Source organism: Phaethon lepturus, unplaced genomic scaffold (genome assembly GCF_000687285.1).
Source record: "Phaethon lepturus isolate BGI_N335 unplaced genomic scaffold, ASM68728v1 scaffold3152, whole genome shotgun sequence".
In the NCBI taxonomy this organism is placed as follows: Eukaryota; Metazoa; Chordata; class Aves; order Phaethontiformes; family Phaethontidae; genus Phaethon; species Phaethon lepturus.
Genome location: NW_010521064.1, coordinates 3,960 through 16,031, shown reverse-complemented (window position 1 = coordinate 16,031; position 12,072 = coordinate 3,960). Strand labels below are relative to the sequence as shown.

General features: G+C 46.2%; 1 protein-coding gene across 1 annotated transcript in view; it reads left to right on the top strand.

Annotated features, from left to right (window-relative positions):
- Window positions 1-9,813, top strand: part of C8B (complement component 8, beta polypeptide) — a 19,089-nt gene extending 9,276 nt beyond the window's left edge. Inside the window, exons 8-13 of the mRNA XM_010297587.1 lie at window positions 1,150-1,390; window positions 3,715-3,843; window positions 4,576-4,739; window positions 6,522-6,675; window positions 8,188-8,256; window positions 9,662-9,813. Coding sequence (XP_010295889.1) covers window positions 1,150-1,390; window positions 3,715-3,843; window positions 4,576-4,739; window positions 6,522-6,675; window positions 8,188-8,256; window positions 9,662-9,813 — 909 coding nt within the window. The remainder of the gene's footprint in view (window positions 1-1,149; window positions 1,391-3,714; window positions 3,844-4,575; window positions 4,740-6,521; window positions 6,676-8,187; window positions 8,257-9,661) is intronic.
- Window positions 9,814-12,072: the final 2,259 nt, after the last annotated feature.

Sequence of the window (12,072 nt, the reverse complement as noted above, 5' to 3'; positions counted from 1 at the left end):
GGCAGGAGCTGCCGCTGCGGTAAATGATAATGCCGAGCTGTTCGACTGTGGGCAGCCTTGACCGTACGGTGGAACAGACACCGCCAGCAGGTCTTCCACGGGTTTAATGACAGACTAACACGTGCCGTTTTACTTGGGCCGTTGTGATCTACCTGCCAAGCACATCGTTCACAGATCAGGACACACGCAGCCCGCAAAACACGGGTGGCACGATCGCGTCCGGTCTCGTCTGCGGGGGTTTGGTCGCAGCTGTGATCTGACGCGCGCTTTAAGCTGGCTGGAGGTGCTTTAATCTGTAACTGCTAGGACTGCTTTGTGAGACTCGGCCTGAGGAGTGTACACCATCGTTTGGTTTCTTTTTTTCATCTGTTACGGCTGGAAACAAACCTAGCTCTTGCCAGTGGGGTAGCAGCGTCTCTGCTCCGTGTCTCTCCCCGCGGTATGAAGTGCGCTCGGGAGCGGCAGAGCCTTGCGTTTGCTTCCCGCAAAGAGGCATTTCCCATGACAAGATCAGAGGTGTATGAGAAGCGTTTGCAATAGATACCCATAAAGAACCCCAATACTAAGTCTTGGTTTTATTATTTAAGCTAGAGAGTTCTATCCAGAACCCCCCCGATATGCTTGTCCCGCTGGCCCAAACAACCAGACGCTAAATCCTTTGAACACGATGAAAGACCTGTTCTGTTCCTGACTTGTACGGAAAGGGGAGATACAATATTTATCCATGTACACGCGTCTATACAGAGACATATAAACGTATGTGTGTGTGTGAGTGTTTGTGTTTTCTTCTTTCCTTTGAGTTTTGTTAATGGCATATTCTGTGGAATATATTAATTTGGATCAGCCAGAGAATTACCATTTCACATAAAAATCACCATGATTTCAGGTGTCAGAATTTTTCAGGAGAGAGGTGCCTCCCCCTCTTCCTTCCTCCTTCCTTCTTTCTTCTACCGGTCAGAATCCTGATTTTCAGAAACTTTACTACTAAAAGTTTTGGGTTTGCTAAATTAAAAGATTTCCAGTTGCAAACTGTTAAGTGGATAAATCCTGACCACCGTTAATTGTTTAACAGCGCATAACTACACGTTGTCACCAGAACGACATCCCTCGCTTCTTCTGGATTCTCTTGTGTTTCTGCATTTTATGTAGTCCAGCAAATTCATTCATGCCCGTTCTGAGCTGGCTGTGGCTGTTTATAAGCTGAAGCCCCGAGCCCTGATGCTGCATTACGAGTTCCTGCAGAGGCTCCACCAGCTCCCGTCGGAGTACAGCTACGGGGAGTACAGAGAGCTCTACAGAGACTACGGGACCCATTACATCACGGAGGCTACCGTCGGCGGCACCTACGAATATACTTTAGTCCTGAACAGCAGTGAGCTCCAAAAGGCAGGTATGTGCATCTGATGGTTGTGAACAAGCTTTGGGGACAGCTTTTTGGTGGGAAAACCCCTCTGCGGGCACCCAGTGATGGTTCGGGTCTGAGGTCAGAAAAGAGAGAGAGTGGAAGAAGGAGTCAGCAACATCTGAAGGAACGCCTGCAGGAAATACGGGAGTGGAAGTGCTTTATGGCAGTGAATAAAGAGCCTGGTTTTCGAAGCATGCTCAGCGTCGGGGGCTCCATCTAGCTCTCAAGCTGTGGGTGCTGCCAGTTCATAAAAAGGGCCCCACAGCAAGTATTTTAGACGACAGGTTTTGGAGGCTGACGAGATGTTGAGATGAATGAGAATCGTGTAGCTTAACACTTTTGTTAGCTTTGAAAACCTTCACCTAAGTTCTTTTTCCATCGCCTTTCAAATGACAGTTTTGAAACACCTTTAGCCTCGAGAGCTTTTCTAGCATGTAGGAAACAGTAAATAATTTGCTGGGTGACTCTTGTGCCTGACATTGCTCTTGCTCTTTGACTCTGGCTTCCTTTTTTGCGAGAAATGATGATTGTTGCGTAGGATAGAGCGAGCCGTGTTACATTAATCAAGAGCTGCGCTCTCTTACTTATTCATTGGCATGGGAGTGAGTAACTGCCTTCGCTGTCTATTTGCGAAAGCATTTAGTGGACTGTGCTGTGTGTGACGCTCGCTCCGTTTGCTCTTCTGCTGCCTAAGAAGTTGCTGATCCTGTAGTCAGATGCAGCCCGGAGGGACCGAATTTAGATTCATATTTCAGATATTCAAGCCAATAGCACTACCGGATTTCTCAGCTGTTGGTCATCAAGCTGTGTGTGTTTGAACTAATGTGGATTATTGGTTGCATCAAAATGCTACCTGTCAGCCTCTGCTGACCTAAATCAGGATCCCACAGTAGTACCAACATTTTCACACTATCCCCAGGGCTGAGCTGGGCTGTAAGTTGTCATCGGGGCTTGATGACAACCCAGGTCCAGTCTGAGAGTTCAGGTTTTTCCTTTCAAATCCATCATTATGCTTGTACAAGTCATCTTTTGCAAATCTAGTATCACACACGGTGTCGCACAGCACTTGCGCTGCTCTCACATATAATCCGACACTCCAGGTGCATCTGTTGATACTTTCTGTGGGTACGGCAGCAGTAAAGAGATCTGGATTGTGCCAAGTGCTGTACAAGGATGTCATAAAATAGTGGTTCCTGCCCTCAAGTGCCTACGGACTATGAACATTAATAGAGGCCACCCTGGGTCAACCCAAAACTCAGTGCATCCTCTTTTCTGGTCTAGAACCTGGCCGATACCAGATGTATGGAAAGAGCGTAGGAACGGGACAGCCATACTTGCAAATCTTGTTAATATTTGTATCATCAAGAAATTAGTTTAACTAAAAAGTAAACAATTCCGGGAAACCTGGGGCATTTTACAACAAAAAAGCAGAGAAAGAAAAGAGATACTTGAGTGTCACATTTGGTGTTTCACCATGATGACTGCTTAAATATTCTTGAGTGTCAGGACAGCAAGGAGTTTGGAAGTTTGAGGAAGAGGGTAGATTTAGACTAGTTATAAGGAAGAAGCTTTTTTTTTATTATTAGGGTGGTGAAGCACTGGCACAGGTTGCCCAGAGAGGTGGTAGATGCCCCATCCCTGGAAACATCCCAGGTCAGGTTGGACGGGGCTCTGAGCAACCTGATCGAGTTGCAGATGTCCCTGCTCACTGCAGGGGGTTGGACTAGATGGCCTTTAAAGGTCACTTCCAACCCAAACTGTTCTATGATTCTATATGAAGGATTTGCAGATTTTTAGGGCAAGTTTTTATATGCCAGGAAAAAAAATCAGAGTTGAGCTTCATGGAGAAATTTCCATAAAACAATTAAGGCTCTTTGGGTGGCAAAGAATTGGAGATGTAAGCTAGCAAAGGGAGGAAAAGCTACTTGATCTATTACCCGTAAAAAGCCCAGCTTCTGGCGACGGGGACGGGTGGTAGGTAATCCTTTGTCAGAGACATTTGGCGTTTCAGTCACAGGCCAGGCTCCCGCCCGTTGCAGCTCTGCATAACCCAGTGCAGCTGAGCTGGTCATGAAAAGCGTCTTCCAGCAATTACCCTGCATTTGCACTTGGTTTCAGAGTTCTGTAAAATGTGGAGATCTCACTTCATTTCATACAGATCTGTTAAATATCCCAAAAAAGGCTTCTTCATCTTATCTCCTTTTTTGCCAGGGGAAGAATATTTATCAACTCACGCTTTCTGTGTATATGGACATAAAACATTGAATGGTTGTATTAAAACACTAAAATTTTTGTGGTGTGTATTTAAGGTTATTCTCTGAGCGATGTCCAGAAGTGTGCACAGCATGGCTTTAACATTGGTGCAAGTATTGACGGTGTCTATCTGAAGCTTGGAATAACTGAAGCCGGCTGTAAATCCCTTTTAAAAGAAATTGGAGGTAAGTATGAAACACTTTTGTCATTTCATTTCTAGCCTTTGTCATAGTGAAAAGAAGATTTTGTGATCTTGCCTGCCTGAAATATTTTCCCACTCCCTCACAGCCGCTTTTGAGTCTGCTGGCTAACGTCAGCCAAGCTTAACGGAGGTGGAGATGTCTCAAAGCTTGTTTTTATGCAAGATTTTCTTTGCTGGGTAGAGAAGAAATATCTGCCTAGTGTCCCCTCCCGGGGAAAAGCAGGGACAGGTCAACCATTACGCACCTGGCTGGTGCTGTGTTACTTTTGCACCCAGAAAAAGCCCCAGTGGGGAAGGCAGGGAGGTAATGGTGGTGTGGGAGCCTCAGGGGACATGCGGGAAGCTGGGGGTGTCGCAACGGGAGGAGGGTGCACCTGGACGCATGCGGCGGAGCACAGGCAATATTCGTGGTGGTGAGGAGCGTCGGGCTGCGGCAGGACCGGCAAGCTTGCAACCACTGGGAAGAAATTTAGGGGGAGACTCTAGGGCGCGGGAGAGGAGGACGGGGGTGTTGCTGCAAGGGAGCGGCGGAGGCACAGGACGTGCGGCGCAGGAGGTCAGGCTTCGGGTGCGAAACGCCGGTGGCCGCGTTCCTTTGCCCGCTCAGTGGGATGGGTCGTACACAGGGGTGTTCTGCTGTTAGCTTGTGTCTCAGCTGCGACCCACCCAGACAGACCTGAGCGGAGTCGGCCACTTTCTGAATGCATTTCTGCAGACAGCACCTCCAAAAAACAGTACGTGGAAGACTTCATTGTCCTTGTTCGCGGCGGAGCAAGCGAACACATCAGCGCGTTGGCGTACAAAGACCTGCCGACGGCTGCGCTCATGCAGGAGTGGGGAGATGCTGTACAGTACAACCCCGAAATCGTAAAGCTAAAGGTACCGTATCCACCTCTTCGTTCAGCCTCACTTAGCTGACTTTATGCGCCTTGGAGTTTAAATAAACCTCCCCTGTGTTTAAGTAAACAGGACATTTAAAAAAAAAAGAGGGGGGAAGTTTCTAGGGCAAATAATAGACCTGTACTGGGCAACGTGCTTTCTCTAAGACTGGCTATTCAGAAAATCAAAGGCGCGGTGTGTTAAAAAGAGCGGTGTGGTTGGAAGTACATGACGTAAATAAACAGCTTTTACCCCTTGTGACTTGGCTGTTAGGTGTGATCGTTTGCTGCCTACCAAGCAGGTCAGACGATCCACCTTCTGTTTTGCCAACGTATCACTCACCAAAAATATAGCTGGCAGCATATATATTATAAGGACTTTTTTTTTTTTTTAATTTCTCTGCTTTCCAGAAGCACCAGTGACTATTCAGCAACAATTCTCTCTGCTTCAGAAGGTCACTGTACATGCCTGGATGTTTGCGCAGCTGAGCTAAGCCTTAAAAATATGAGTTAGGTTTTAAAGAGTCAAGGTTTTTTGATCCTGAAGAGTTTTAGAAATGCTGTAAAAGTAAGAAGTGAGCAGAAGTATGTAGCAATTCTGCCTCATCATTTTTAATGTCAAAATAAGTTCACTCTGAGTGAATAGCATAAAAGTGCAAGAGAACATCCTTTAAAACAGGAGTTTGGACTGGTAGTGGTGGAAATTTATTCTATTATAGTGTAATTGCTTTTCTTTGTAAAATTTAGTTTTAGGCAAAAATGTTTCTATTTGTAAAAGGCGTTTGTTCTTCATTGAAAATTCTGACTTTTCATTTAAAAAAAAAAAAAGGAAACAAATTCTAAAAAATAGGAAGCAAAGCAAAAATCAGTAATTTGGAAATACAGCCAGTTCCTGTCCAGTGCCTGCTGCGGCGGAGGTGGCCTTCCAAAACCCCTGGTACGCTGTGGATAGACCTTCCAGGAACGTGCTTGGAGGTCTCTGGGCAGGAGACAACATCAGTGCAACCCTCCGTGCTAGATCCCATGTACACAAAGAAATTGCAACGTTCTTCGTCTTGCCTGGCATCAGTGACCAGGCTGCCCAGTGAAAAACCCCAGACAGATGTAATTTGGATTTGCTATCTCTAATCCTTCATTTCCATACTGATATCCCTGGGGGGCCTGAAGATCAAAAGTACCGTCAGAGTGTGACTAAATGTCAGCTCAAGAATGCTTAGTTAGGGAAAACTAAAGCAAATCAGTTCATAAATCATCTGCTGAAGGGACTTGGCAGGTCACTCTTCGTGTATTTCCTCATTTGTATGATCTGAATTCCAAAAGCAAAGTATGGATCACGGATAATTGATGAAGAGTGAATGTACAGCAGCAGGAAATGAGCATTTTTTTATTGAAACATTCTTCTATTTCTTGTAGCTTGAGCCCGTGATAGCAGTAGGGTGATCTTTCATGCTATTGCCGTGGCCTGTACAGCAGGCGTGTCTCTAGCAAGGATGGGAATTTGGGATGGAACCTCTGATGACATGTGCCAGTATTGTCCCGCTGGCATCAGTGGGTGACTGGCAACGTTGAGACCACACTTTAACTTTCCCTTGTTCTCAGAAAAAAAATAAATAAGCAGGCCAGTCTCCTCACTCTTCCCGAGGCTTAAGGCAATACTGATGGGAAACCCGGAGCCCGTACCACGAGGCCTTCCCTTCTCCCTCCAGCTGTGCGAGCACCGAGCCCTGCGGTGCTCGCGCCTTCCTGAGCTTGGAAACAAAAGCCGTTTCTTGCCTCCCTCTAGGCAGAGCCGCTCTATCAGCTGGTGACTCCGACCGACTTCGCCAATGCAGTCGCCATGAAGGAAAATCTGCGGCGGGCTCTCGAGGAGCTTCAGCTGGAGACCAGTTCTTGTCGCTGTGCTCCCTGCCACGGCAATGGCATCCCCTTTCTGCAAGGTAGAAGGGTTTTGCACCTCTTTTTTGCCCTCTTAAGAGAAATGAGCTGGGAGTTGGTGGGGAGAGAGGAAGCTTTGCGAGTAATGTGCTCTTTGGTTTCTGCTGTCATTTCTTTTTCAGGTAATTAATTATTTCTTAAAGTTGGTCTATTTGTGGAGTGCCACGGGTAAGTAAAAGCCAGTAAAGTCAAGGGATGTGTCTTTTTAATGGGAGTGACCATCTGTATCAGTTTTGTGAAAGATTTTTTCCTTCTTAATTATGCATTAAAAAAAACCACCTTGACATCTTTAAGGCTCCTCCTTTGCTTTTAAGATTGCTTCCATCCTCCTAGAGAAGTGACTACTGCCTCAGCATTAATTAGTGTGTTTGAAAGTGTTTTGAAGATGAAGAGCACCATGTAAGTGCCAAGCACAGTTATCACCGTCACCTCCCCCCATTTCTAATAGAAGCTGTCCTTCTTTGTAAGCAGGCTGTGATTTAAAAATGAAGGGAAAAATAATCAAATTGAATGAAAACCGCACTGCCTAAACAGAGATGTATGATGTGATGCGAGCTTCTAACAAAGGGACCATTTTGTCAAGTGCCTAATTCCAATCTGCATCTGCAAAAGTCCCAATGAGAATCGTTATCATCTAAATGTATCTAATGCAGAAACGATCGCTTCAGGTACCAGCTAGTTGATTCTAGCACTTAAAGGATTCGTCTCATGATTACTCTTGTTTAGGAGCTGAGTCAGGTCAGCATTTCATTTAGGACCTTCTCAACAAGAGGTTTTAAGTGACCGTTTATTTTCCTAAGTGGGAGTTCTCCTCCAGGTCCCGCCGTGGGATGCGGGATGCACATCCCAGTCCTGGGCAGCCGGCATGGGGTTACGTGGACTTTTCCTCTGCCACGAAGCCAAGCTGGGATGCTCCTGTCCTTGGTGCTCATTCCTGATGCTGCACTTCGCTCCCCCTCAGCCCTACCAAGATACCTCTTTTGGAGAGGAGCAGGGAGACCGAGCGGTACCCTGGGCCGCTGAATTACGGCACCGGTGTCGCTGAGGTTGAGCCGCCGCAGGAACCAACGGCTGGGGAGGCGAGAGGGGCGGCAGGGTAGTCATGGCTCCCCTGCTTTATTGCTGTTTTGTACTTTCACCGTTGCAGAAAAACGGTGATACCATTTCACCTGCTGTCCCTTCCTCACGGAAAATCACAGAATCACAGAAACACTAGGTTGGAAAGGACCTTCAAGATCATCAAGTCCAACCATTAATCCAGCGCCACCATGTCCCCTAGACCATGTCCTGAAGTGCCACATCCACACGTTTTTTGAACACTTCCAGAGATGGCGACTCCACCACCTCCCTGGGCAGCCTGTTCCAATGCCTGACCACCCTCTCAGTGAAGAAATTTTCCCTAATATCCAATCTAAACCTCCCCTGGCACAAGATGAAGCACTGAAAAGAAATGGGTGTCTGCAGGGAAATGTGACTCGGAAGTCTCTAATCCCACAATCTCTGCTTCCTTTCAGGAACCAAGTGCGAATGCTTATGTCCCCTTGGCTACAGCGGCACTGCCTGTGAGATCAGTGACAGGAAAGGTAAGAGGGACCCCAGGTCCGAGGAGACAGTCCCGGGGGTATTTAGGAGTGTCCGGGGAGGGTGGCTGACAGATGGGGGGTAATGCCTGGGCGCTGGCTGTCCCCACTCGCACAGCCCAGTGCACAAGGGGTTAAGGTCCTGCAAAGGTGACAGATACACTTTGCCTGCCGTCTTCTAAATTTCTTTGGACTCACGAGGTGGCTTTATTTTTGCAGTTTAAAGCTGCATAAACATGCCTTGCAATTATATCAAAATACTAACTCCTGCCTAAGTTACGTGACAAGCCTCAGGTCTCCTCCAACAGCTCCAGTTCCTAAGTTTTTCCCTTTAATACAGCCAGTATGTTGCAAACTGTTTTCCCCCCAGATATGCTACCATGCATTTTAATCTTAAAATCTTACTGTGTCGTTTTTGAAGCATTTACTTATGCTTCTTGGTCACTTTATATTGCTGCTGTCTCCTGACTGATGTTCTTAACTCCTTCTAGTTCAGGGTGATCTGTGAATTTAATCATTTTGTTTACTTTTTCCAGCTCATTAATTTAGATGCTAAATAATACCAGATCTCAGGCACCCAGAGCTCTGGCTCCATCCCTCCATTTGATGCACTGCATTTATCATTGCGCTTTGTTTACAGTCTTTTATCTGGTTCTCATTCTGCATGACTGTGTCCGAACTAAGCCGAGCTGAAATACATTTTAAGCCAAGATTTCGCCAAGCAGAGGGTCAGTTTTGTAGGTGTTTCTAAGGAAGTCCATGGAACCTTAATCTGTGGAATCACTTACACCTTGTTCCAGTCTGCTCACCACACTCGTAATCGCATCCGACCCTTCCAAAGACTCGCACCCAGCTGCTTGTCAATGTAACTTCCTTTCTCACTCCCCTTTCCTCCTGTTAATGTATTGCCTCCGTGTTCGGCTCCGCGATTCTCAGGATTTTGAATTTATGTCACTCACGTGCTCAGGGTCCAGAAGAAACAGTGTAATAGGAAAAGCAATGGATAGATAGCTGAATATTCAAGCTGCTGTTCATTGAAGAAGAACATGCTGACATTTCCCCAGCAGCTCAAAATGTGCCTGACACGAGTTCAGTTGCTGTTTTTCTTACCTAGGCTTGGACTAGGTCAGAGAGAGAAACACCCTATAAGCAAATACAAAGCTAATTGATTTTTTTTTCTTGTCCTTTCTGCATAAAGTGTAGTTTGAACAAACACCAGAAATGCTGAACAGAGAATTAACATCTTTAAAACGATCATTTATTGTTAATGACTCAAGTGTATTGTTAGTGGTGTGGACGGGGCAGAGCTGGTGGTATTCAAATAAGATTCATGGGAGTTGACACCTCTTCCCATGGAAAGAGCCACTTTATTCTCACAGTCCTTTCTGGCTTTGGGGTTTTTTTCCAGATGCTGCTGTTAATGGAAACTGGGGCTGCTGGACCAGCTGGTCTGTATGTTCAGGAGGTCAACGCACAAGGAGACGACAGTGCAACAACCCTGCCCCGCAAAATGGTGGTTCATCATGCTCAGGGCCAGATGCTGAGACAGTTACTTGCTAGAAGGAATCATTAGGAACTTAACAAAACTGATGAGCAGTTTGCGAACTGAGTAGGAAGATGTCACCTGACTGGCTTACTAAGTCGGCCTCACTCTGCTTATGGGTCTCATCCAAGTGCATTGAAGTTGGAAATATTTCAGAAGACATCGGAAGCTGGGCGTGTGTTATGAATCACGGCTTTGGACTTGCTTTGCAGTTGTCCCATGGGACTGTTCTTAATATTTTTACTTTTCTCTGTCTCTGTTGCAATGGGCTGAGACAAGCTTTATCTCCTGCCTTACTTGGTAGCTGCGTGATTGTCAATGTTACTGTCTTGTTTTTGAAGGTTCCTTTGAGATAAGAAAAGAATGTTTGATCTTACGTGCACCAGAATGTGCGCTAATATGCAGCTTCTGTGAAGACAGCTGTGTCATGTGGAGCAAAATACAGCATATTAAAGTCTAAATCTCAATGAGCACAATAGTATCTAATGTGACATTTAAAGCCACTGTGCCTCACTACCCCAGTTTCCTATTTATTGCATTTAACTTAAATTGTCTGTCGTATTAGAAATTGCCTTGAAGGAGTGAAAACAGAATTGTGAAGAACAGTCTGGTGACACCAAAGCGTTGTTAAAGTGTATAGCAGTTGTACTGCTACCGCAGCGATGAGCTTCCTTCTGTGCATTTCAAGTAGGACAGATACACCGAGGGTATCGGGTACACCGCGGTACGCTGAGATAACACTGGTGCTCTGGTTCCTTGGGAAGGGGAGGGAAGGACAGAGGGATCCTACTGGCATGGGGTACTGGAAAGCAGCTGCTGTTCCTCCTGCTGCTTGGGGATATTGGAAGGCAGGAGAGATGGCTGCGCTTGGAGGAGAGGCTGAACCCCCTGCACCCTGACTAGGGGCTGTCACTCCAGGATGCCAGGACCCTCCGCTGGAGTGAGATGAGCATTCCTGTCATGGGCAGAATAAACGGAACATTTTGGAACAAACACCTTTGCACATCCCCTGCCCTTGGTAGTTGCCTCTGCCCTAAACAGGCTCCGATTCATCAGTTTGATCCCGTGAAAGAAAGCCTGTATTTCAGCAGCTGCCTTGCTGGTCCGCTCAGGTTGGAACATCTGAGACGGAGAGAGTTTGCTGTGAAAAGAGCCAAAGCAAAATGAATGGTTTGCCCTTTGTTACCATCGGTCAAACAAAAGGAGAACTTGTAATATTGTGCACCATTTCACGAGTGACCTGTTCGGGATTGTTTCAGGGACTTGTCTCCTACAGCTTCATTGGTGGTTGATGATTTTTGCACAGACATTTGTTGGGGCATGCTGTAAAATAACAAAGCAATAGCTTTGCTCCAGGAAACGGTTCCACCAGTGGAAAGTTGTGCATAAGTGTTGTGAGTCTCCTAACATCTGCAGGGTCAAACACTCTTCCAAGGGTTTTTAAGCAATGCTGGTGATGGTGGGTTGGTATCGCCAGTTTCTTTCCTATCAGACTGACGTTGTCTAAATGTAATTCTTGTAAGAACAACTCAGGCTCTCTGACATCTGAACAATGGAACATGCATTTAGCTGTAGCCCTCATGCCGCCTCCACACTTACCGACAAGGTTTCTGTGACAGCTTTAAGAAAGGAAGAGCACATTGCATATGTAAAAGAAGAGTGCTCTGTACTCATTATGGGCTTCATAATCGAGCTGCCAATACAAAACATTGCCGTTATCCACTGTGTAACTGTGGTGTCTTTTGTGTGATAGAAATTTGCCAAGAGGCTCATTTAGGGTCGCGGTCAAAGAGGTCACTGCTTATGCGAAGTATGATATTCTTCAATGCTTTTTAAAGGGACGCTGTAGAAGCTCTGCAGCAGAGGACCCTGATCATGGTTCATGGGTGCCTGTGAGGACACATACTGCAGTGCCGTTGCCTGCCCTTCTTGAGAAGTGTCGATGTAATCTGATTAAGGGACTTTCTCAAATGAGTCGAGCGGCTTTTGTAAATTTAACCACCTTTCCTGATCATCAAGCTGGAGTAAGCACTCCAATACGTGGTCATGGTATGTCTATCTGCTGCTGCAGCAAGAAGAGCCGAATGTAGCAACCTGAATTTGGACTGTTCCCTGATCAGGAAAAGCCCAGCTATTTTGAAGTGGCGGTGCCTGGGTGTGGATATTTGGGGGTTTTTTTGGAGGAAGAGAGGAGAGATTTGACAGTCTTCAAGATCGGCGGGATAGTCTAACTGAAGTATGATTTCAGTAGTGGTTGAATATTAAGCCTATAGGCT